The 27,994-nt window shown below is 47.8% G+C and overlaps 1 protein-coding gene across 1 annotated transcript in view; it reads right to left on the reverse strand.

Moving 5' to 3' along the window:
• LOC120943180 (septin-9-like) overlaps positions 1–27,994 on the reverse strand; it is a 199,292-nt gene that overhangs the window by 78,947 nt on the left and 92,351 nt on the right. Inside the window, exon 2 of the mRNA XM_040356325.1 lies at positions 26,355–27,965. Within this exon, the coding sequence (XP_040212259.1) occupies positions 26,355–27,965 (1,611 nt within the window). The remainder of the gene's footprint in view (positions 1–26,354; positions 27,966–27,994) is intronic.

Consider the following 27,994-nt stretch of genomic DNA (forward strand, 5'->3'; position numbering starts at 1 on the left):
GGAACTGGGAATACGGATTTATCTAGGATTCTTAGGGTGCTATGAAGTCATTGGGGTCATGGGGTGGCACAGGATGATCAGGGAGCTCTGGAATTATTGGCTCATGAATTGGAATCTGCACCCTGTACATAGCACAGGCCTGGAATCTGCACCCTGTACATAGCACATGCCTGGAATCTGCACCCTGTACATAGCACACGCCTGGAATCTGCACCTTGTACATAGAACACGCCTGGAATCTGCACCCTGTACATAGCACACGCCTGGAATCTGCACCCTGTACATAGCACACGCCTGGAATCTGCACCCTGTACATAGCACATGCCTGGAATCTGCACCCTGTACATAAAACACGCCCGGAATCTGCACCCTGTACATAGCACACGCCTGGAATCTGCACCCTGTACATAGCACACGCCTGGAATCTGCACCCTGTACATAGCACACGCCTGGAATCTGCACCCTGTACATAGCACATGCCTGGAATCTGCACCCTGTACATAAAACACGCCCGGAATCTGCACCCTGTACATAGCACACGCCTGGAATCTGCACCCTGTACATAGCACACGCCTGGAATCTGCACCCTGTACATAGCACACGCCTGGAATCTGCACCCTGTACATAAAACACGCCTGGAATCTGCACCCTGTACATAGCACACGCCTGGAATCTGCACCCTGTACATAGCACACGCCTGGAATCTGCACCTTGTACATAGCACACGCCTGGAATCTGCACCCTGTACATAGCACACGCCTGGAATCTGCACCCTGTACATAGCACACGCCTGGAAACTGCACCCTGTACATAGCACACGCCTGGAATAAATTCTGCAGTTTCCCCTTTAAAAATAAATACTTGTGAGTCGCGGCTAAGCCCCTCCCCTCCATGACATTGTCGAAAGGGGGCGGAGCATGGGTGACCTTAAAATGATGCCCCCCCTGAAAAAAGTTCTGTGGATGCCCATGGTGACAACAGGAAGTGAGAAGATGTCAATAATATGACAGTTGTCACTAGAACCGTGGATGGGTTCCTCTTATGTCTGTCAATTTTTGGATATCCCACCACGTTCTGCTATGGTGATGAGGGTCACCAGGACAAACAGAGAGGGTGAATCCCCCCAGTGGGGCTCTAACCCCTCCGCACTCCATCCAGAACTAAGGAAAAGTCTGTCTGGCGTCTCACTTTGGCGCAATCATCGCGTTGAAGGTTTGCTGTTGCTTTACAATATCACTGATCTTGGCACGGGGAATGGCTTCAAGATGAAGTCCAGTCATTTAGAAATCATTCTTCTTCCAGAACGCATCGAACGTTCCTTTAATGACATAAGAGTGGAAAAAACATTACCCAACACAGGAGAAAAAAAAAACCTGACAGGGAGCCGGCGTCACTTTTTCCTAAACTTTCCAGAAAAATCCTCTTCCAATCCATCAGCCGGGGGTCCCCGGTGACATCCCACGGCCAAAATCTATTGGAGCGCAATAAACGTCTGTATCCTGCCAACTCCTCGCAGTCGGGGGCTCCGACACGATGGCAGTGCAGGCGCTGGAAGAAACGCTGATCATCCAGAGGGGGTGTGGCTTGGCAAAGTGCGCTCTGATTAGGAGAACTGGGGTTTTATGTTATTATCGTGTTTATTAAAAAAAAAAAAAGAACACAACAGGCCAGGCAACTAAAAACTCATAGGGCCAGATTCAGAGACAAGATACGCCGTCGTATCTCTGAGTTCCGTCCGTCGTATCTTTGCGCCTGATTCAGAGAATCAGTTACGCATAGATATCCCTAAGATCCGACTGGTGTAAGTGTCTTACACCGTCGTATCTTAGGCTGCATAATCACTCTGGCCGCTAGGTGGCGCTTCCGTATAGTTATGCGAGGAATATGCTAATTAGGTATTTACGCCGATTCAGAAACGAACGACCCCCCGGCGCTTTTTTTTTTACGTTGCTTGCGTTCGGCTTTTTCCGGCGTAAAGTTACCCCTGCTATATGAGGGGTATGTGCAGCGTATCCTATGTTAAGTATGGCCGTCGTATCTTAGGCTGCATAATCACGCTGGCCGCTAGGTGGCGCTTCCGTATGTTTACGTGAGGAATATGCAAATTAGTATTTACGCCGATTCAGAAACGAACGACCGCCCGGCGCTTTTTTTTTACGTCGTTTGCGTTCGGCTTTTTCCGGCGTAAAGTTACCCCTGCTATATGAGGGGTATGTGCGGCGTATCCTATGTTAAGTATGGCCGTCGTTCCCGCATCGAATTTTGAAAATTTTACGTCGTTTGCGTAAGTCGTTCGCGAATAGGGCTGGACGTCGTTCACGTCGATTCCAATACGTCCTTGCGGTGTACTTTGGCGCAATGCACACTGGGATGTTTTACGGATGGCGCATGCGCCGTTCAAAAAAAACGTAAAAAACGCGGGGTCAAGTCAAATTTAAATACAACACGCCCCCTACATCCCCATTTGAATTACGCGGCCTTACGCAGCAACACATACGTTACGCCGCCATAAATAAGGCCGCAAGTTCTTTCTGAATACAGAATTTGCGCCCAAAGTTACAGTGGCGTAACGTATCGGAGATACGTTACGCCGGAAGAAAGATACGCTCAGGTATCTGAATCCGGCCCATGAAGTGTAGAAGCTCTGCTGACTTCAATCATCCAATCATATGCAAGAAAAAAATGCATTTTTTTTTTTATTTTCCTTGCAGGTGATTGGGTAATCGTTGCAAAGTGAAGGTTTACCTTATTTACGAAGTTCTGGAGCAAGCACTTGCAAATTGCACAGGCTACTTGCCTTTAGTAAATCAACCCCTTTGTGTTATGGTCCCGCGTCCCGCTTGCTCTTTGGACTGCTAGGGGGGACAACACACAACCCAAGAGACGGCTAGAGAACATCCCACAACTCAGGAGACTGCTAGAGAACATGCCATGGCCCAAGAGACGGCTAGAGAACATCCAACAACTCAGGAGACTACTAGAGAAAATGCCATGGCCCAAGAGACTGCTAGAGAACATGCCATGGCCCAAGAGACTGCTGGAGAACATCCCACAACTCAGGAAACTACTAGAGAACATGCCATGGCCCAAGAGACTGCTAGAGTACATCCCACAACTCAGGAGACTGCTAGAGAACATGCCATGGCCCAAGAGACTGCTAGAGAACATGCCATGGCCCAAGAGACTGCTGGAGAACATCCAACAACTCAGGAGACTGCTAGAGAACATGCCATGGCCCAAGAGACTACTACAGAACATCCAACAACTCAGGAGACTACTAGAGAACATGCCATGGCCCAAGAGACTACTAGAGAACATGCCATGGCCCAAGAGACTGCTAGAGAACATCCCACAATCCAAGGGAATGCTAGAGAACATCACACAACCCAAGAGACTACTAGAGAACACCACACAATCCATGAAAATGCTAGAGAACATCATACGACCTAAGAGACAGCTAGAGAACACCACACAATACATGGGAATGTTGGAGAACAAACAATCCAAGAGACTGCTGGAGAACATCACACAACCCAAGAGACTGCTGGAGACCCAAGAGACTGCTAGAGAACAACATACAACCCAAGAGACTGCTAGAGAACATTCCACAACTCAGGAGACTGCTAGAGAACATTCCACAACTCAGGAGACTGCTAGAGAACATGCCATGGCCCAAGAGACTGCTGGAGAACACCACACAACCCAAAAGACTGCTAGAGAACATTGCACAACTCAAGAGACTGCTAGAGAACATTATACCACCCAAGAGACTGCTAAATAATATCACATAAACAAAGAGACTGATAGAGAACATCACAAAATCAAAAAGACTACTAGAGAACATCAAACAATCCACAGGAATCCTAGAGAACATCATACCACCTAAGAGACTGCTGGAGAACATTACATAACCCAAGAGACTGTTGAAGGACATCACAAAACCCAATAGACTACTAGAGAACGCCAGACAATACATGGGAATGTTAGAGAACATCATACAATCCAAGAGACTGCTGGAGACCCAATAGACTGCTAGAGAACAACATACAACCCAAGAGACTGATAGAGAACATACAACCCAAGAGACTGCTAGAGAACAACATACAACCCAAGAGACTGATAGAGAACATACAACCCAAGAGACTGCTAGAGAACAACATACAACCCAAGAGACTGATAGAGAACATACAACCCAAGAGACTGCTAGAGAACAACATATTACCCAAGAGAGAGCTTTAGAAGATCTCACAATGCAAGAGACCGCTAGAAATGTGTTTGAACAATCTCCTTTGCATCCACCAATACCGATCTATTACAAGGTCCTGCCTGATTGGATGGGGGCTGATTCTTCAGGCAGTCATGTTACATTGTACAATCAGATTGTATAGTATGTGGCCAGTCAAAGCGCAATTTTATTTTTCAGTTGGTGGAGCCTCAGTCCCATCACTCCCTGCACAGCTCCATGGACGGCAGACCCTGGGCAGGGAATATAAACACAGAGCTCAGGGAGTTCTATTGGCTCCATTTTGTCTGAGAATTCTCCCAAGCAGGAGATGGTTTGTTCCCAGACACAGGGCCAGTGAGAACAATTCCCCTTCAATCCGGACATTTCCCTGCAGTACTTCTTCCCGACACTAGATGTCCTCAGTCTGAGGGCCAAAACCATTCAGCCTACTTTCACTGAGCCCACGTTGTCCTGCACCCATCCCAGTCTGTGACTGGACAGTGATAGGAGAAGCAGCACAGTGATGAGCTCATCTCTTTGTTACTCTGCTCTTTCCTTCTATCAGCATGCGTTTTGTCAGCACATGAAGTCATAGGCTTCAATAGTCCAGGAATTTCTCCCTGCAGTACTCTTTTTCTGCCACTAGATGTCCTCAGTCTGGTGGCCAGGTGATCCCGGACAAGCCCCCAACCCGTGTCCAGACAGCACATTGATGAGCTCACCTCTTGGTTACTCTGCTCTTTCCTACTATCAGCATGATTCTTGTCAGCACACGTGATTGGCTGAAATATTCCACAGATTTCTCCCCCCGGGAACTTTTTTTCTGCCACTAGATGTCCTAAGTCTGATGTCCAAGTCAGAGGCGTTGCTAGGGGGGTGCGGTCCGCACCGGGAGACACCCGCTAGAGGTGTGACACCATCCCGTTTTTTTTTTTTTTTTTAGCTGACATACCCAGCCTGTCCTGTGCAATCCCAGCCTGCCCTGTGCAATCCCAGCCTGCCCTGTACCACCCCAGCCTGCTCTGTGCCACCCCAGCCTGCCCTGTACCACCCCAGCCTGCCCTGTATCACCCAGCCTGCCCTGTACCACCCCAGCCTGCCCTGTACCACCCCAGCCTGCCCTGTATCACCCAGCCTGCCCTGTACCACCCCAGCCTGCCCTGTACCACCCCAGCCTGCCATGTACCCCCCCCAACAGCCCTGTACCACCCCAGCCTGCCCTGTACCACCCAGCCTGCCATGTACCACCCCAAACTTTCCTATGCCACCCCAACTTGCCCTGTGCCACCCTAACTTGCCCTGTACCACCCCAATCTGCCCTATGCCACCATAACTTGCCCTATACCACCCCAACCTGCCCAATGCCACCCTAACTTGCCCTGTACCACCCCAACCTTTTCCATGCCATCCCAACTTGCCCTATGCCACCCTAACTTGCCCTATACCACCTTAACCTGTCCTATACCACCCCACTACACCAACCTGCCACTATACCACTCTAAACTACCCTAACCTGCCACTATACTGCCCTATACTATCATTTACAGCGGCTGGTTCGGGGTGCGCCCCGTGCGCTGCCTGCTTGGTGCTGGGCAGCCTAGACAGAGGTGGGGGGGGGTGACACCATGTTTTACCACACCGGGTGACACCAACCCTAGTGACGCCACTGGTCCAAGTGATGAGATGATGAATTCATCTCTATGTCACCTCTGCTCTCCCCTCCTATCAGCATGCTTCTTGTCAGCACATGAAGTCATAGGCTTCAATAGTCCAGAGATTTCTCCCCGCGGTACTCTTTTTCTGCCACTAGATGTCCTCAGTCTGGTGGCCAGGTGATCCCGGACGAGCCCCCAACCCGTGTCCAGACAGCACATTGATGAGCTCATCTCTCTGTCACTATGCTCTCTCCTCCTATCAGCATGCTCCATGTTAGCGCTGATTGGCTCCTTGTGCTGCTTCTTCCTCTCACACGCTAGCCCTGCTGTACACGGGCTGCTCTTCTTTATAAAGATAAATGTAAAGATGTCTTAATGAGTCATTTATATCATTTCTATCGGCACTAAGTGATCTGCGTGAGACGGGATGTTCCATCTGCAGATACGGGGGGGTCAGTCTGATGTAATTGGCGCATTCCATGCAATGTCTATCATCCAGGCTCTGATACACCCCCCCCCCCCTCACTGGCTTCCAGATGTTCCGCCTGACTCACTCTTGGCCGCGTTCCTGAAAGCAGTTAGGTAAATCTCCGGATTTTTTAACTTTCTGATGAACCTAAATAAAAGTCCCAGGGGGGGGGGGGGGGGGATGGAAAATGCATTTCACTTAAATAGGAATAATCAGGATTAAGCCCCTTTCCTAAGGATTAGTGGGGGTCCCCTATCTGTAGAATGACAGAAGGAACTTCCCTAGTCTTACCACCAGGTGGCAGCATCCTATCAGAACAAGCGGCAGTGCTCTCTGCCTGGCCATGAAATATATCGGTGGCCTTTTAACCACTTCAATACAAACTAAATTATAATCAGTGGGCCAGATTCAAGAAGCAATTGCGCCCGTGTAACCATAGGTTACACGGCGCAATTGCTTACTTGCTCCGGCGTAGCGAATGCTCCTGATTCAGGAACATCGCTACGCCGACTGCAGCCTAAAATCTGCGCGGCATAAGGCTCTTATGCCACGCAGATTTTAGGCTGCATTCTAGCGAAAACCGCTAGGGGGCGCTCCCATTGTGATCTGTGTATAGTATGCAAATTGCATACTAACACCGATTCACAAACTTGCGCGGGCCCTGCGTACGCAAGTTACGTCGTTTCCGTACGTCGGGTTTCGCGTAACGTTACACATCCTAAAAGCAGGCGCAGCCAATGCTATAGGATGGCCACGTTCCCGCGTCGCGACGTTCACATTTTACGTTGTTTGCGTAAGTGGATCGTGAATGGCGCTGGACGCCATTCACGTTCACTTTGAAGCAAATGACGTCCTTGCGACGTCATTTGCCGCAATGCACGTCGGGAAAGTTTCCCGACTGAGCATGCGCTCTACGCTCGGCGCGGGAGCGCGCCTAATTTAAATGATTCCCGCCCCCTACGGGATCATTTAAATTGCGTGCTCTTGCGCCGGGCATTTTGCCGGCGCGCCCGCGCAATTTACGGAGCTTATGCTCCGTGGATCGAGGGCAGCGCAAAAAAATTGCGGTGGCGCAGGGCAAAATCGTTGCCCTGCGCCTCCGTAATAAATGCGCAAATCTCTTTGAATCCGGTCCACTGTCTTCCCACAAATAGGGATTTCTTTCGGTGGGATTTGATCATCTCTGCTGTTTTTATTTTTTGCTAAATGAATAAAAAAAATACCGAAAATTTGGAAAAAAAATTAACTTTTTCTTTGTTTCTGTTATAAAATGTTGTAAATAATAAGTTTTCTCCTTCACTGATGGGCACTGATAAGGCGGCACTGACGGGTCCTGATAAGGTGGCACCAATGAGATGGCACTGTTGAGGTGGGCACTGATAGGTGCCACTAATAGTGCACTGATGGGTGATACTGATATGCAGCACTGATGGGCATTGATAGGCGGCACTGATGGGCGCTCATAGGTGACACTGGTGGGCACGGAAAGGCTGCACTGATGGGTACTTATGGGTGGCACTGATAGACGGCACTGCTGGGCTCTGATGATGGGCACTGATAGGCGGCACTAATGGGCACTGATAGGCAGCATTGGTGGGTGATACTGATATGCAGCACTTATGGGCATTGATATTTGAATAGAGAGAGGCTGTATCGTCACGCAGAGTGGTACTGCGGATACATGAAAGATAATAAATGTGCCACGTCCTAATATAATTGGAAACAAAAAACAGGGGGCCAGTTATGGACTTTTTGGGCACAATAGTAAAGTAGGGATACAGTCAAAAAATGTATTATAAATATTACATATCATTTCTGACTGTATCCCTACTTTACTATTGTGCCCAAAAAGTCCATAACTGGCCCCCTGTTTTTTGTTTCCAATTATATGGGCATTGATAGGCAGCACTGATGGGCGCTCATAGGTGGCACTGGTGGGCACTGATAGGCGACACTAATGGGCACTGAAAGGCTGCACTGCTGAGTACTTATGAGTGGCACTGATAGACTGCACTGCTGGGCTCTGATGATGGGCACTGATAGGCGGCACCAATGGGCACTGATAGGCGGCATTGGTGGGTGATACTGATATGCAGCACTGATGGGCATTGATAGGCAGCACTGATGGGCATTTATAGGTGGCACTGGTGGGCACAGATAGACGGAATTGCTGGGCACCGAAAGGCTGCACTGATGGGTACTTATGAGTGGCACTGATAGACATCACTGCTGGGCTCTGATGGGCACTGATGATGGGCATTGATGATGGGCACTGATAGGCGGCACTAATGGGCACTGATAGGCGGGATTGGTGGGTGATACTGATATGCAGCACTGATGGGCATTGATAGGCAGCACTGATGGGTGCTTCTAGGTGGCACTGGTGGGCACTGATAGGCGACACTAATGCTAATACTAACACTGAAAAGCTGCACTGATGGGTACTTATGGGTGGCACAGATAGACGGCACTGCTGGGCACTGATCCGCTCTGATGGGCACTGAAAGACGGCACTGATGGCTGGCACTGATGAACTCCAGGGATAGGCATCACTGGTGGCACTGGTAGGCATTTTTGTTTGCCACTGGATGGCAGCTACCTGGGCACTGATTGGCATTTCCCTGGTGGCCTAATTGGCATACCTGGTGGTCCAGTGTGGTGGCCTTCCCTGGTGGTCCAGTGTGGCATCCTGGTGGACCTGGGTGGGCATCAGAGAGGGGGGCTGTGCTGATAAACAATCAGCACAGACCCCCCCTGTCAGGAGAGCAGCCGATCGGCTCTCCTATATTCAGGTACGTTCATCATTTCGCTACGCTTCGTTCTCTGAGCTCATCGGGTCACACGCACCCTATGACATCATAGTCACAGGACTGCCGTACCTTCCATAGATTTCCCATCAATCATTAGTTAATGAGTTATATAAATGTAGAATTCCTCTTAGCGTTCCCATGCCACCTCGGAGGAACAATGTCACCTTTGGTAATGACCACACTTAGCCCCTCGGTGTGAGAATGGTGGACTCCACCTTCCAGGGCTCCTACCACTCAATCCTGTATGTATGTCGATGACCTCACAGCAAGGCTTCAATGAGGAGTAATCGGCTCTTGTAAACGGATGTGACAGCAATAAGCGGCAAATAAACTCGCCGACTTTGTTTGGGAAACCTGCGAAAAGTCAATTTGCTCTGAGGCCGTAAATAGGTCAGTGATGGATTGCAGTATTTACCTTCGACCTGGAGTCCGCAAGGAGGGTTCAGAGGAACAAAGAGCCAGCAAACACGGCCTGTACACAAAGATCGTATAAAGAGGTCCTCAAAGGTCACCTGTTCATGCCTGGAATGATAGAGCCATGCTATCCATTTACCCATTGTTAGACTTCATTAAACCATGTATGGGCAACCAACAAGACTTCCGGCAGATCTGCTTCTATGGGAAATGTAATGAGCACTGAAACAGCCGCCATGAATAATCCCTATATTGTCTCTAATATGTGTACTTCCTTATGTTGTCAGCTCCATCTAGTGGCCAAAATGTAGTAGTGTCCTGAAAGATCTCAACCAGGAAAGTTTTACATAATAGCCACTAGATGGAGCTGACGATCATAGGAAATAAACATATTGGATAAAGTACAGGGATCATTCGTGATGGCTGTACAATTTGTTTTACAAACAGACCTAGAAAAAAACTTAAAGCGTCACTCCAAGCAACAGGGGGAGCTCTCTCCCCCTGGTCTTCAGATGTGAGAAGGGGCATAACTACTGCAAGTCAAACAAGGTGTTTTTCAGGGGAGGCGGAACATGCAGAACGGCAGGGGTGGCTCTTTAACCACGATTTTAGTCCTGCCTAGTTCCCACCTCAACACCAGGGTTTCCATTATACTCAATGATACCAGTTTACACCTCAACACTAGGGTTTCCATTATATTCAATGATACCCATTTACACCTCAACAATAAGGTTTCCATTATATTCAATGATGCCAGTTTACACCTCAACACTAGGGTTTCCATTATATTCAATGATGCCCATTCACACCTCAACACTGGGGTTTCCATTATACTCAATGATGCCAGTTTACACCTCAACACTGGGGTTTCCATTGTATTCAATGATGCCCATTCACACCTCAGCACTAGGGTTTCCATTATATTCAATGATGCCCATTCACACCTCAACACTAGGGTTTCCATTATACTCAATGATACCCATTCACACCTCAACACTGGGGTTTCCATTGTATTCGATGATGCCCATTCACATCTCAACACTAGGGTTTCCATTATACTCAATGATGCCTGTTCCAACCTCAACAATAAGGTTTCCATTATATTCAATGATGCCCATTCACACCTCAACACTAGGGTTTCCATTATATTCAATGATGCCCATTCACACCTCAACACTAGGGTTTCCATTATATTCAATGATGCCCATTCACACCTCAACACTAGGGTTTCCATTATACTCAATGATACACATTTACACCTCAACACTAGGGTTTCCATTATATTCAATGATGCCAGTTTACACCTCAACACTGGGGTTTCCATTGTATTTGATGATGCCCATTCACGCCTTAACACTAGGGTTTCCCTTATATTCAATGATGCCCATTCACACCTCAACACTAGGGTTTCCATTATACTCAATGATACACATTTACACCTCAACACTAGGGTTTCCATTATATTCAATGATGCCAGTTTACACCTCAACACTAGGGTTTCCATTATATTCAATGATGCCAGTTTACACCTCAACACTAGGGTTTCCATTATATTCAATGATGCCAGTTTACACCTCAACACTGGGGTTTCCATTATATTCAATGATGCCAGTTTACACCTCAACACTAGGGTTTCCATTATACTCAATGATGCCTGCTCACACCTCAACACTAGGGTTTCCATTATATACAATTATGCCCGTTCAAACCTCAACACTAGGGTTTCCATTATATACAATTATGCCCGTTCAAACCTCAACACTAGGGCTTTCATTATACTCAATGAGCCCATTTACACCTCAACGCTAGGGTTTCCCTTATATTCAATGATGTCCATTCACACTTCAACACTAGGGTTTCCCTTATATTCAATGATGTCCATTCATGCCTCAACACTAGGGTTTCCCTTATATTCAATGATGCCTGATCACATCTCAACACTAGGGTTTCCATTATACTCAGTGATGCCCATTCACACCTCAACACTAGGGTTTCACTTATATTCAATGATGCCTGTTCACGCCTCAACACTAGGGTTTCCATTAGACTCAATGATGCCCATTCACACCTCAACACTAGAGTTTCCATTATATTCAATGATGTCCATTACCACCTCAACACTAGGGTTTCCCTTATTCAATGATGCCTGTTCACACCTCAACACTAGGGTTTCCATTACACTCAGTGATGCCGGTTCCCACCTCAACACTAGGGTTTCCATTATACTCAGTGATGCCGGTTCCCACCTCAACACTAGGGCTTCCATTATATTCAATGATGCCCATTCCCACCTCAACACTAAGGTTTCCATTGTATTCAATGTTGCCCGTTAACACCTGAACGAAGGGATGCTTTAAGCTTGTTTCTCAAAAAAGTACATGATCTTCTTTAGGGGCTCATAGACTTTGAGCGCATGAAAATGCACAGAAACACATGTATTACTTTTTCACTTGTTTTCTGTCTTAGTAATTAGCATTCCATTGGTTGAAAAATAGTTTAAAAAAAAATGCTCAAGCCTGAAACACTCAAAAAAAAAAAAATATCTGTATACAATGCTAAAATAATTCCTAAAAAACACCAAAGACGCTCAGGAGTGAATAAGGCCTAACAATCCCAACCTGCTATGTATAGTATGTGCTATATAAGTAGACGTGGATGATATTCCTGCCCTGTGATAATAAAGAATACGGAAGGGCTGCAAATCTTTTGCAATCGGTAAAAGATGTCAACCTCAATTTACTGCAGCGCTGCTGGGCCTGGCCGTTCCATGGGCTGAATCCCTGTAAATCACTGCCAATCTTATCTCCCATCATGCTTTACTGTCAGTGTTATGGATCCTGACAGGACTCCTCTTCCTCGCCTCCATCCCCTTGACAGAAGCCTAACATGCTTTCCATGTATAAAATTCCTGCAAGGGGGGCCGCTCATCGCTGACCTCTCCGTGTCTCCATATTACGCAACGGGGCCCTCTCTTCACTCAATGTTCCGATCTGTCTCCTGGGCCCTCCACATGACGGCCTGTCACTTTCCAAATCCTACCCTCTCTTCGCCTGTCTCTCCATTTCCTGCGTTGTCTCTCATCTGTCTGACCCGCCGGTACGGCCGTCAGTCCGGAAAACCACCACCCACCACCCCGAGGGGAGCGCGGCTTAGGCGTCACGGGCCTCTGACAGGTTTGAGTTTTAGGAATGCTCTAATTAAGTAATTAACCAAACCTCGATCTGTCAGAGGACGGTACAGAGGAAGATGGATAAAAGGCCTTGGAATCCGGCCTACAAGGGTGCACCTGTTCCTACACGCACACCAGCTTTTACCTAGAGGTGCCAATCCACATTCCTCCAGCTCAGGATTAGGCCGTGCATGGTTAATCCGACAGGGTCCAGGGGTAGAAGAAATATAGATGTGCATAGCCATGATGTGTAAAAGTTGTTTTCAATCTTTTGAAATGTGCTACTTTCACTAAATGAATACATGGTGATCCTACCACGCGAAGGTCCCATATCTTAGACCTTAGTCCCAGTGATGCTGTGTTCTAGTTGATGACCAAGGATCACAGTGTCACCCTTGTTTGAGTTATGGTGCCTGCACAGTAACTCAACCTGTAGGTAGATTCACAAAGAGTTAGGCCGGCTTATCAGTAGATAAGCCGACCTAACTCTGAATCTACGCCGGCGTTTGTTTAAGTGTATTCTCAAACAGAGATACACTTAAACAAAGCTAAGATAGGCCGGCTTGCGCCGTTCTATCTTAGCTTGCAATGTTTCTGATGGCCGCTAGATGGCGCTTCCATTGCGGCTGGCGTAGATTATGTAAATGAGGGGATACGCCGATTCACGAACGAACGCCAGGCCTACACCGTCGCATTACGTCGTTTCCGTAAGGCCTTAGGCAGCCTAAAGTTATTCCACCTATGGAGGTGGAATAACAATGTTAAAGTATGGCCGCCGTTCCCGCCGCGAGGTTCGAATTTTTTGCGTCGTTTGCGTAAGTAGTCCGCAAATCGGGAGTTACGTCGTTTACGTCCGTGTCGAAATCAATAGGCCCGTACGGCCTATTTAGCCCCAATGCGCACTGGGAAATGTAGTCGCCCGGCGCATGCGCAGTGTCAAAAAACGTCAAAAAACGTGAGGTCAAGCCTCATTTCCATACAACACGCCCCCCTCCAAGTCATTTGAATTAGGCGCCCTTACGCCCGCTCGTCTTAGGCTACACAGCCGTAGATTAGCAGGTAAGTAGATTGTGAATCACTACTAGCCTAACTAATTTACGGCGGTGTAGCCTAAAAAGACTAGGCTAGGCCGTCCTAAATTTAGGCCAATCTACGTGAATCTACCTAATGGTATTCATTATGGTGACCGGGGGGGCCGCAAGTGTGTGGTTCCCCACTTAATCAGAGGTGGGATTTGGGTGGACAACTCTGGTAATTAGGTGGGACTGTCCGGTTACTTAGCAAGCCTGAGGTGGAATTAAGTATGTTCTAGGGACCAGGACTGAAATGTTGTTATCAGGGGCGGACTGACCATTGAGTCACTCGGGCACTGCCCGAGGGCCCCATGCCACCAGGGGGCCCCATCAGGGTTGCCAGGCTCAGTAAAACCAGGGACAGTATGTACAAATCTGTGTTTTTTTTACATCTGTCCCTGATATGTCCGAAACCGACATGCTTTTGATGTGAAAATCCCGAGATTTTAGCTGCCCCGCCTCTGCACTGCCTCCTGGCATGGTGGCCACCTGTAAGCCCAGGGGCCCCATAATCGTCTATTGCCCGGGGGCCCCATGAGTTGTCAGTCCGCCCCTGGTTGTTATGTTAATAATTTCACTCCAGATTCACCCAACTTTTACCCAAGATCCGTAGATTTTTCTAATTGGCTTAGATTGGGAAACAAAAATTGTTAATTCTGTGTGAAACGTGTGTGAATCTTGGGTGAAAAAATGTCTAAATACCGTATTTATCGGCGTATACCGTGCACTTTTTTGCCCTGAAAACCGTGGGTGCGCGATATACGCCGATACCCGCTTTCCCGCGCCGAGTTTGAATATTGCGCCGGCTTATACCGAGCGCAGTACACTCGTGTATAGTCGGGCAGTCTCGGCTCCTCTCGCGCTCAAGTCCTGGACGTACAGGACGTGAGCGCGAGAGTAGCCGAGCCTGCCCGACTATACATGAGTGTACTGCGCTCGGTATATGTCGGCGCAGTATTAAACTTGGCGTGGGAAACGAGTGGGGAGGACGCCGCAGAAGGACGCCGGACCCGACGAAGAGGACACCTGAAGCCGCAGACGGACGCCGGGCCGAAGAAGCCGCCGATGGACGCCGCGCAAGACACCAAAACTGTAAGTAAAAAAATCTTTTTTTCACAGGAATTTCGGGGCAACTTTAGGGGTGTGCGCTATACGCGGAAGCGCGCTATACCCCAATAAATACGGTAGCTGTTTCTGTGCTCACCTTCTCTAGTACTGTGTGCTGAACAATGGAGCAGAATAATGGAACCTTCTATGGTATGGTGAACGCTTTTATTTATCCTGGTTTGGATCGGAGCTATGGCAATCTGCCGCACACAGGAGCCAAAATTCAAATTGACCTCCCAGAACTTGGACTAGGAAGAGTTTTGGTTCATCTAAAATTGCAATGATATCATGTTCTGTGGCCCGTACTGCCATCACATTGCAATTAATACTAAACCAGTTGGCCGACTGCCCATAGAACCCTGCCTACGGCCACTTTTAATATCCTCTAACTGGTTTTACATGACTCGATCTGGGAAGAATGGCAAGAATGAGAAGGTCAGAGGTGACGTTTGACGAGGTTTAATGTTCAAAGTGCGCTAGGTGTTTTCCCAGAGTCCTTTTCTCCTCCGCAGGACAATACCTGAGCTCTGCACTGTGTGTACATGTCACATACAATAAGCACAGGGGCTGTTTATACAGCTGCCTGGTGTGTTGGGTTCTCTTTATTTAAATAAGCCAGGCTCTAAATCCTCAGCAATAATAAACAGTTGGCTGCGTAAAGGCACACGTCCCTTCGCTCTGATGGATGGAGCTGTCACTGAAATACAATAATAATTGCATGCTGGTACAACCGTTTACTGGAGAAAAAAAAATGCGATTTGGTGGAGAAATATTAGTGGGTCTGCTCAATACTGAACACCATCGCATTAAAAAAACGCACATGCGTTAGTCAACAGTTTTGCATTTTTAGTGCGTTTTTAATGTGTGACATCAAAATGTAACACAAGGCGTGTTTTATTTTCCTCTTGCAGGCACATAGGAAATATGGACGTGACCTGAAAAATACATTATTTAAAACTGACGCTACTTTTTAAGTGCATATTCCATGCGTTGATGTGTTTAGCAAAAGTCTAGGATTTTTCATAAACGCAACGTACTGATGTAAAGAGCTTCATCGATCATAATGGTAACTCAGGGCTCGACAAACCCCGGTCGCCAGGTCACCATGGCGACTAGAAATAGTGTCCTGGCGCCATCTGTGAGCTGGCGCCATCTGGTGGGGAGCCGTTGGTATTACAAGTTATTACCACCAGATGTGAGCTGGCGCCATCTGGTGGGGAGCCGTTGGTATTACAAGTTATTACCACCAGATGTGAGCTGGCGCCATCTGGTGGGGAGCCGTTGGTATTACAAGTTATTACCACCAGATGTGAGCTGGCGCCATCTGGTGGTGGCCGTTGGTATTACAAGTTAAGCATTACAAGTTAAACAGCAATTCTAATGTAATTTTTCACTATTTTTCACTGCCATCTTCTTCCCTCTAATTAGAACCCCCAAACATTATATATATATTTTTTTATCCTAACACCCTAGAGAATAAAATGGCGATCGTTGCAATACTTTCTGTCACGCCGTATTTGCGCAGCGGTCTTACAAGCGCACTTTTTTGGGAAAAAATTACACTTTTTTTAATTAAAAAATGAGACAACAGTAAAGTTATCCCCATTTTTTTAAATATTATGAAAGATAATGTTACGCCGAGTAAATTCATACCCAACATGTCACGCTTCAAAATTGCGTCCGCTCGTGGAATGCCGACAAACTTTTACCCTTTAAAATCTTCATGGGCGACGTTTAAAAAAATCTACAGGTTGCATGTTTTGAGTTACAGAGGAGGTCTAGGGCTAGAATTATTGCTCTCGCTCTACCAATCGCGGCGATGCCTCACATGTGTGGTTTGAACACCGTTTACATATGCGGGCGCTGCTCACCTCTGTGTTCGCTTCTGCGCGCAAGCTCATCGGGACGGGGCGCGTTTTCTGGCTCCTAACTTTTTTAGCTGGCTCCTAGATTCCAAGCAAATTTGTCAACCCCTGGAAACTACAGTAGTTTTCATACGCGTTTAGCGTGCTGTGATCCTGCGCTATAGAGCCCCTTAAAACATGATCGTGTGAAGGACAATAATGGGCCAGATTCAGAGAGATCGGCGCATCTTTAGATAGGCGTAGCGCATCTCATATGCGCTACGCCGCCGTAACATTGAGAGGCAAGTACAGTATTCACAAAGCACTTGCTCCCATATGTACGCCGGCGTAACGTAAATGGCGTAAGCCCGCGTAATTCAAAGTAGCAAGGCAGTGGGCGTGTTGTATTATAATGAAGCGTGACCCCATGTAAATGCATGGCTGAACGAACGGCGCATGCGCGCGCATGCTCAGAATCATGTCGACACAAGGCTCGGCTCACATACTTGCGAATTACATGCGTTTTTTAGCATCCGATTCGCATGAAATGTCAATCGGACTGACTTTCAATGGAGCTGGTTCACACATGTCTGGGGCGGCCAAGGTCCGTTTCTGAAAAGGCTCCTATGCGATTCTGGCTCCAGGTTTGTTGCAAATTAAAAATTTGCACCTGAAACACACCTGAACGGGTGAACAAAACCGCACCGTCTTCGGACTGCAAACCGCAGCCGGAGATGTGTGAACCCCCGCCTTATGCTTATGCATCTTGTGACTTGCCAGTTGTGATTTTTTATTTTTTTTACTTTTTTTTTTAAGTCTTTTCCTTTATACTGCACTTAGGCCCAGATTCTCGTAGATGGGCGTAAAACTATGCAGGCGTAACGTATCTCGTTTACGTTACGCCGCCGCAAGTTTTACGGGCAAGTGCTTGATTCACAAAGCACTTGCCTGTAAAGTTGCGGCGGCGTAGCGTATATTCCCCGGCGCAAGCCCGCCTAATTCAAATGATCCGGGTAGGGGGCGTGGATCATTTAAATTAGGCGCTTTCCCGCGCCGAACGTACTGCGCATGCGCCGTCCCTAAAATTTCCCGACGTGCATTGCGCGAAACGACGTCGCAAGGACGTGATTGGTTTCGACGTGAACTTAAATGGCGTCCAGCCTCATTCACGGACGACTTACGCAAACGACGTAAATTTTTACATTTCGACGCGGGAACGACGGCCATACTTAACATTGGTTGCCCCTCATATAGCAGGGGCAACTTTACGCGTCGCAAATCTAACGTAAATGTCGTATCTTCACTGCGTCGACCGCGCGTACGTTCGGGAATTCACGTATTTTGCTAATTTGCATACTCGATCAGGAAAAAACGACGGAGGCAACACCTAGCGGCGAAAAAAAAAATTGTATTTAAGATCCGACAGCGTAAGAGCCTTACGCCTGTCGGATCTAATGGTTATCTATGCGTAACTGATTCTAAGAATCAGTCGCATAGATACGACGGCCCAGATTAGGACTTACGACGGCGCACATGGCGTTGCGCCGTCGTAAGCCCTTTGAGAATCTGGGCCTAAGTTTGTGCCCTCTGCTGTTTCTTTCAACCCAATATTCTGATTATCTATATCTACACCATCCCCATATTAGTAGATGATATAAAAATATATAGGGGCATATTCTTAAATATCTGAGGCGGCGGAACGTATGTCCTTTACGTTACGCCGCCGCAAGTTTAAGTGGCAAGTGCCTGATTTCCAAACCACTTACCTGTAAACTTGCGGCGGCGTCGCGTAAAGTCCACCCGCGCAAGCCCTCCTAATTCAAATGATCCTGGTAGGGGGCGTGGATCATTTAAATTAGGCGCGCTCCCGCGCCGATCGTAATGCGCATGCTCCGTCAGGTAAATTACCCGACGTGCATTGCGCTAAATGACGTCTCACGGACGTCATTTGTTTTGACTGTAACGTAAATGGCGTCCAGCGCCATTCACGGACGACTTACGCAAACAACGTTAAATTTTCAAATTTCGACGCGGGATCGACGGCCATACTTAACATTGGTTGCCCCTCATATAGCAGGGGCAACTTTACGCGTCGCAAATCTAACGTAAATTTCGTATCTTCACTGCGTCGACCGCGCGTACGTTCGGGAATTCACGTATTTTGCTAATTTGCATACTCGATCGGGAAAAAACGACGGAGGCGACACCTAGCGGCGAAAAAAAAAATTGTATTTAAGATCCGACAGCGTAAGAGCCTTACGCCTGTCGGATCTAATGGTTATCTATGCGTAACTGATTCTAAGAATCAGTCGCATAGATACGACGGCCCAGATTAGGACTTACGACGGTGTACATGGCGTTGCGCCATCGTAAGCCCTTTGAGAATCTGGGCCTAAGTTTGTGCCCTCTGCTGTTTCTTTCAACCCAATATTCTGATTCTCTATATCTATACCATCCCCATATTAGTAGATGATATAAAAATATATAATAAACAAAGAAACCTGGGGCTTCCAGCAGCGCCGTTGGTCTGTTTTCCCGAGAATCGTCTAATTCTAGGCAGTGGTAACATGTTAGATCTGATCTGATGACACATTATTGTGTGTAGAGTTCAGGCAAATCGCTAACAGCTGCCAGTGTAATTATTTTTCCATCCTTCCCACATTTTTTTTTTTTTTTTCAGAATTTGTTCTCTGTATCTTTTTACGCTGTGGCATGGAAACATTCTGCGTCAAACTGGACAAGTTTTAAATTTTTTTTAAAAGCAGCGTGCTAAGTAACACTTCAAGGTATTTATATCCTCGCTCAAAAATTTATGGTGCGCCCCCTGACAACTCCTCCATCTGCTTTCCTCTCTTTTAGCCAGATTCAGAGACGTTTACGCCGGCGTATCAGTAGATACGCCGTCGTAACTCTGAATCTACGCCGTCGTAACTCTGAATCTACGCCGTCGTAACTCTGAATCTACGCCGTCGTAACTCTGAATCTACGCCGTCGTAAATGTAAGCGTATTCTGGAAACCAGATACGCTTAAATTAGGCTAAGATACGAGCGGCGTAAGTCTCCTACGCCGTCGTATCTTAGGGTGCAATATTTACGCTGGCCGCTAGGTGGCGCTTCCGTTGATTTCGGCGTAGAATATGCAAATGAGTTAGATACGCCGATTCAGAAACGTACGTGCGCCCGGCGCATTTTTTTACGTAGTTTACGTAAGGCTTTTTCCAGCGTAAAGTTAGTCGAACAAATAGCCGGCCTAGCCAATGTTAAGTATGGACGTCGTTCCCGCGTCAAATTTTGAAATTTTTACATCGTTTGCGTAAGTCGTCCGTGAATGGGGCTGGACGCAATTTACGTTCACGGCGAAACCAATAGGTCCTTGCGGCGTACTTTGGAGCAATGCACACTGGGATATGTCCACGAACGGCGCATGCGCCGTTCGTTAAAAAACGTCAATCACGTTGGGTCACTAGTCATTAACATAAAACACGCCCCCCTGTTCATCATTTAAATTAGGCGCGCTACGCCGGCCCATTTACGCTACGCCGCCGTAACTTAGGAAGCAAGTGCTTTGTGAATACAGCACTTGCCTCTCTGACTTACGGCGGCGTAGCGTATATGCGATACGCTACGCCGCCTCAAAACTAAGCCAGTCTATCTGAATCTGGCTATTTCTTTTTGGTGGCATTTAATCGCCGTTAGGTTTTTTATTTTTTGCTAAAAAAAAATTGTAAATAAGTAATTTTTCCCCTTCACTGATATGCGCTGATGAGACTACGCTGATGGGCACTGATAGGCTGCACTGATGGGCACTGATAGGCTGCACTGATGGGTACTGATCAGGTGGCAGTGAAGGGCACTGATGATGAGGCACTAATATGCCGCACTGATGGGCACCGATAAGTGGCACTTATGGGCAATGATAGGCAGCATGGATAGGCAGCACTGATAGGCGGCAGTGATGGGTGGCACTAATGAGCAGGCACTGAAAGGCAGCACTGACTTGCATCACTAATGAGCACAGATTGGCACCACTTCTGGGCACAAATTGGCATCACTTCTGGGCACAGATTTGCACCACTGCTGGGCACTGTTGGGGCTACCCTTTCTTCAGGGTTCAGGCCTTATGCCGCGTACACACAATCAGTCCATCCGATGAGAACGGACCGATGGACCGTTTTCATCGGTTAACCGATGAAGCTGACTGATGGTCCGTCGCGCCTACACACCATCAGTTAAAAAAAACAATCGTGTCAGAACGCGGTGACGTAAAACACAACGACGTCCTGAAAAAAACGAAGTTTAATGCTTCCAAGCATGCGTCGACTTGATTCTGAGCATGCGTGGATTTTTAACTGATGGTCGTGCCTACTAACGATCGGTTTTGTTCTATCGGTTAGGAATCCATCGGTTAAATTTAAAACAAGTTGTCTTTTTTTTAACCTATGGATAAATAACCGATGGTTAAATAACTGATGAAAGCCTCTTGAGGGGGGAGGGGGCGAGCAGGAGTGTCAGGACGCTCTCTACTTTGCAGATAGAGAAAGGAGCTGTGTGTTAGCGGGCGTCCTGACACTCCTGCTCACCTCCTCAAGAGGCTTTCTCCACACCAGGGAGAAAGCCTGGCATTACGGTGTGGAGTTACAGACAGAAGAACAGGAAGTGAGGATTTCTCAGAAGAAATAAGGACATTTAAAAGCAAAATGGAAGGATGAGGTAAGTGAAGGAGGACTGCACTAAGGTAAAGGAAGCAATTTAGGGAATTTTCTTTTTACCTTTACAACCCCTTTAAGGAGGACTTTCTAAATAAAGAGTAGACGTGGGTATCTCCACAATATCATATTGTAATTCAGAGTTGAAAGGTTACTAGGTCCCAGGGCCGTCTTAATAGCATCATGGGCCCCTGGGCAAAGTAATGCTCTGGGGCCCCTACAATGATGACAGTGCAGGTAAACAGACATCAAGTAGGTAGGAGGCAGACTGCCTCCCCTGTGTATCTATCACTCTCAGTGCCACCATGGGGCCCCCAATTTCAGGGCAGCATGGGCTCAAGAACCAGCTTCTTTGGGGAAAGTGCAGGGGCCCCCCATGCAGCTGGGGCCCCTGGGCATTGCCCAGGTCTGCCCTCTCATTAAGACAGCCCTGCTACGTCCCCTTTAGCATTAAAATAGGGCCAGGACTGCAAAACGAAGAGCAAATATTATACCTAATCTTTACAAATAGCCCCCCCCCGTGCCCCACACAGTATATGTTAGATGTGTTTAGCTGCCTTGCCTGCTGTTTCCCCAAGGAAAGAAATGAATGCTTTCCATCCACGTCTAGCTGACAGCATATGTAATTCACAAATTCCAGAGCACAGGCTCTCTGGGAACATCTGTTTGTCAGGTAAGTGGCGTTTAGTGAAAGTACCCTCCCCTCCTTCTCCGCCCCACCGCGTTCCGCTCCTTCCCTGTGGCCGCCCTCCCACTCACGATGAGCCCAGGGGACACGGTGAAACTGGGGATGCCTTTCGGTGCCAAGCAAGGAGGGGGGGGGGGAGAGATAGATGAACAGAATAATAAGCCCACCCTCCTCCCCCTTGTTTCTTCTCCCAAAGCCTGGGATGATTTCCAACAGTTGTTCTTTAAATAATCAGGTCTGGACTTGCCCCCCACCCTCTCACCACGAAACTCTCTCGTAACTTTTTTCAAGCGCTTTTCCAAATCGATTTTTTAAGATAAAATATGTCGTCATGGTCTCTTCTGGTTGCTGGCACCTTTTGGAGGGTCTTGGGTTTCGCCAGACCTCCCCCTTTGTGGCCTATGGGGTGAGGCATGACCCGCTCACCCTAGTTATGGACTGACAGCTGCAAAAAATCTTCTGGATGAGGTCATAGTGATTTCCATCCAGCTCGTGTCTTTATTTTCAATGGTACGCAAAGCGTTTACTTTCATATGATGTAAACAGGGGCCCAGATTCAAAGAGCAATTGCGCCTGCGTAACCATGGTTACGCAGCGCAATTGCTTACTTGCCCCGGCGTAACGACTTCTCCTGATTCAGAGAGCTTGTTACGCCGACTGCAGCCTAAGATATGCGTGGCATAAGGCTCTTATGCCCTCATATCTTAGGCTGCATTCTTACGCAGGCCGCTAGGTGGCGTTCCCGTTGTGGTCAGCGTATAGTATGCAAATTGCATACTAACGCCGATTCACAACGTTACGCGAGCCCTGCGTACGCAGTTTACGTCGTTTGCATACGTCGGGTTTCGCGTAAGGCTGCACATGCTAAAAGCAGGGGCAGCCAATGCTAAGGATACCCGTCGTTCCCGCGTCGCGAAATTTGAAATTCACGTAGTTTGCGTAAGTGAATCGTGAATGGCGCTGGACGCCATTCACGTTCACTTTGAAGCAAATGACGTCCTTGCGACGTCATTTGCCGCAATGCACGTCGGGAAAGTTTCCCGACGGAGCATGCGCTCTACGCTCGGCGCGGGAGCACGCCTAATTTAAATGATTCCCGCCCCCTACGGGATCATTTACATTAGGCGCCCTTACGCAGGGCAAGTTTACACAGCGCCCCCGCAATTTACGGAGCTACTGCTCCGTGAATCGCGGGTAGCGCAGTAAATTTGCGGGGGCGCAGGGCAAAAACGTTGCCCTGTGCCTCCGTAAAAAAGGGGCAAATTCTACCTGAATCTGGGCCAGTGTTTAAGATTACCATTTAAATGTTTTTTAGAAAACATTGAGCCGTTTACATCAGTTCTGCCCCACCACAGTTATCCATAACAGTACACATAGTGGGGGTAATATTTAGATCGGACTTTCTCAACCTTTCCAACACAGAGGAACCCTTGAAATTACCTTCTGGTCTCAGGGAACCCCTACTAAAAATTACTACCGTATTTTCCGGCGTATAAGACGACTTTTTGGATGCAAAAAAAATGCATCCAAAGTCGGGGGTCGTCTTATACGCCGGTGACAGTCTCCGTCTGCTGCGAGCGTCCATGATTTGAAAGCCGCGCCTTCTTCTCAGACCGCCCTGTGATAGGCGGAACACAAATTTTCCCAGCAGCGCCTCTGTTCTGTGTTCCTCCTATCACGGATGCCTTCTCATCCTCGGACGAGAGGACGTCCGTGATAGGCGGAACACAGAACAGAGGCGCTGCTGGGAAAATTTGTGTTCCGCCTATCACAGGACAGTCTGAGAAGAAGGCGCGGCTTTCAAATCATGGACACTCGCAGGAGACAGAGACTGTCACCGGCCTGGAAGCCAGAAGCTGCAAAACGTGAGTGATGGCACAGTGGGGGCAAGTGATGGCACAGTGGGGGCAAGTGATAGCACAGTGGGGGCAAGTGATGGCACAGTGGGGGCAAGTGATAGCACAGTGGGGGGCAAGTGATGGCACAGTGGGGGCAAGTGATGGCACAGTGGGGGGCAAGTGATGGCACAGTGGGGGCAAGTGATGGCACAGTGGGGGGCAAGTGATGGCACAGTGGGGGCAAGTGATGGCACAGTGGGTGCAAGTGATGGCACTGTGGGGGGCTGAGGCAAGTGATGGCACGGTGGGGGCAAGTGATGGCACAGTGGGGGCAAGTGATGGCACTGTGGGGGGCTGAGGCAAGTGATGGCACAGTGGGGGCAAGTGATGGCACAGTGGGGGTATGTAATGTAATGGCAGAGTGAGGCATGTAATGTAATGGCACAGTGAGATTTGAAAAAAGCCTGTTTCTGTCAGCGGTTGTTCCGGCTACCCCTCAGCTTCCAGAAAGACTAGTAGGAAGGGGGTCGTCTTATATGGTGAGTATATCCCAAAACCAAAATTTTTCCTGGAAAATTAGGGGGTCGTCTTATACGCTCAGTCGTCTCATACGCCGGCAAATACGGTAGATCTACAACTCAGGTTACATTAGTGTGATGGTCAGTGGAAAGAATGCTCCTTACACTCGTGGTCATAGGGAAGGATTACCCCCCTTACAGATAGCGAAAAAGATTAATGGTGTTAGCCGGAGCTTATCTGAGATGCAGAAATTGCTCATTGCTCATGGAACCCCCGAGCAACCTCTGGAGGAACCCTGGTTGAGAAACCCTGATTTAGATGGATGTACCAACCAATATACCAACTTCTGACCTTTGTACGAGTCAGATCTTGGTTGATGACATTATCTCTTCCCTCATGTGACCATGTTCGGGCTCGGTAATTGGCTGACTGCATTGGAGGACTGCATCTTGGGATGAGGTCATGTGCTCCCCTATACCAATTATTTTGAGATGGCTTAAAAGTGAGTATAACTTGGGAAGGCCAGGGTCAGATTAACATAGGGGCTATTGGAGCTGCAGCTCCAGGCCACTTCCTCAAGATAGGCCCATTTGCCCCCCAAAAAAAGATAGACTTCGAGGGTTGTTGCTCGGCAACCAGGGGCCACAGAGACCCCACAGTGGTTACCATTGGTGGGGTAGGTCTTCAGCTACATACACCTCAAATGTGGGGACTCTGTGACCCCTGGTTGCCGAGCAAAACAACCCTTGAAGTTTTTTGGGGGCAAATGGGTCTATCTTGAGGAAGGGGCCTGGAGCTGCAGCTCCAATAGCCCCTATGTTAAACTTACACAGTTTTATGCCTAGGCCCCCACGGAGCCTGACCACCTACATTCCCCAGGGCTTGCCCATGGGCCATACCACCAAATACACACACCAGCTACCTCACCTGTACGCACTCAGCCCCCCCCCCCAATCCTGTATATATGGCAGACTCCCCCTTGCGCCTGTGTATATGTCAGCCCCACCCCCCACACCTGTATATATGTCAGGCCCCCCCCACACCTATATATATGTCAGCCCCACCCCAGCCCCCTTCACACCTGTTAATATGTCAGCCCCCCTCACACCTGTATTAATGTCAGCCCCCCCCCACACACACACACACACACATATATATATATATATATATATATATATATATATATATATATATATATATATATACGCCCCACACAAAAAAATCTCCCTGTACATAAACAGCTCCCCTCCCTTTCCTTCACATCCTCTACTTGTAAAGGAAATCTTCCTACCTAGTCCCAATTTGTTTTCACAAAGCTGACATGTTGCTGACAAAGAGGAGCAACATACAGGCAGCTCACGTGAGGGGTGCACATGCACATAGTAGCCAGAGTTGGCAGTAAAGAGCTCAATGTCTGAGCTCAATGACACAGAACAGTAGAAGCTGCAAGATTGTTTCTATAGTGCACAACTAGGATCCCCTTCACCCGTCCTGCCTTCTTCTGGCCCGGGCGGGCCCTTCGGCCCCCTTACAGTTGTATCGGCTGTACCCCCCCCGGATGGTTGCCCTGGCTGCAGTACCTGTTTAGGCACCAACTTCCTCAGCTCATTTTAGTATAATTTGCAAAACCCTCACAAGGAAAAAGCCTGACAAATACTTGGGAAGATTTTGTTAATAATATGCAAATTAATTAATACATTTACAGTTCAAACATGTAATATCTTCTGAATGGCTTAAAAGTTAAAACATGTTAAACCACGTGGCAACCAAGCCTATTTTTTTAGATCACTGAGCAAGCATCTAGTAAAAAGCAATTTCAACCAGTAAACTTTCCTACCTTCCAAACCTGAATCTGTGGTCTTGAGTTTTTCTTCTTCAAGGTCTTTAGATAATCTTAGCTGGCCCTCAGGTTGTTTGAAAGGAGTTACATCAAGCGGGGCCATATTTTGAGGCTCACTCTTTATAGGTGAAACCCCATTTCTGGAATCCAAAGCTGCATCTGGGAACCTCTGGTTTTGCTTGTTACCTTGAAGATAGGCCATAGATGCTGGGTGTCCACTCCCTTGTATTCTGGCAGTGAAAGATGATTTTTCATAGCAAGAAGGCTCTTGAACAGTTTTGATGGGGTCAGTGGGGTGACCAGTTGACTTCTCATTGACCAAAACATCTCTAACATACTGATTCTGAACATTATCAGCTTTAGTAAAGGAATTTGCCCTCTGCATCATGAATCGGAGTCGTTCACTTGAGGAATGAAATTCAGATGGCTTCAAGTTATGGTTAAGGTTTGGCTCTTGAGGAGAATCGTGTTGGACAGAAGGTGTCCGACGAGAACCTGAAATAGGTGACACTGGAGCCTTATAATTAAGAGAGCTTGATCTTCCTATAGATGCCATTTGTGGTTGACTTTTTGGGGTGACTTCTGTCTTCTCTTTGCTCACTTGGGAAGATATACCAGGTGTGGAATTGAGGCTAACTCTAAGCTGTGTCCGAGGCAATGGCCTATTAAATTGCTCGGGGGTGGATCCATTAGGTTTACCGAAAGAGCTATGAAGAGGTGATGGGAACTTCTGAAGAGTGGTTTGCTGAAGAGGACCAAAGATGGGTGGTGGAGAAGGGGAAGAAGTCATGTCACAGTTGATGGGTGCGCAATCAGTGGGAGGTGAAGAGGAGGATGATGATGAGGAGAATGAAGGCTCCCTGCTAATGGATTTGGTATTCCTCGAAGAAGATCGGTTGTAATCTGGAGTGGGAGAGCTCCATCCTTCTGATGGTGGATAGCCAGCATCTGGAGAAGGAACCAGGTCAGGAACATTGTCTTCAGCAATATGAAGGTCAAGAGATGGCAAAGAGCCATGGTTTTTAGAAGTCACGGGTACTAGACGGACCCCTGGCCGCTCGATCTCTGAGTGAAACACATTTCCATGTGATGAAAATTTTTTAAGGACTGGACTGGTCACATTAGAGATTGTGATGCTGGACCCATGCTGGCCCACTGAATTCGGTGTTGGACGGATTGGCTGGAAAGGTTTTGTAGGTGGTGGACACTCTAAACTAGAAGTGGAACTGTGGAGACTTTCGCTATCGCTGCCTTGACCAGAGGATGAAAAGCCGCTGGGATGAAGCCGAGTCTGGAATGAAGAAACTCGGGTAAGGCTTTGCCCTGCCGATCCATTGGTCTTGGCAAGTTGCGTCATACCACGGTTGAAGGACATACTGCTGGTGATCCTGCTTTTGAGAACTGGACTCTGGGACGGGCTACAGCTTGAGCTGATGCGGATACGGGACTGATAGAGTGGCTGGTGGGATCCAGTCGTTTTTTGGCTGTCCCCATTGCTTGCTCTGGTTACACTATTTTGACTTGGAGAGAAGGGAGAGCTATGCGTAGACGTTGGTGAAAACACAGGAGTGTCATCAATGTCCTCCATGTCGAAAGACCTTTTCAAAGCTGTGAACAAAAAATAAATAAAAGTAAAT

The sequence above is a fragment of the Rana temporaria genome, chromosome 6 (assembly GCF_905171775.1).
Source record: "Rana temporaria chromosome 6, aRanTem1.1, whole genome shotgun sequence".
Taxonomy (NCBI): domain Eukaryota; kingdom Metazoa; phylum Chordata; class Amphibia; order Anura; family Ranidae; genus Rana; species Rana temporaria.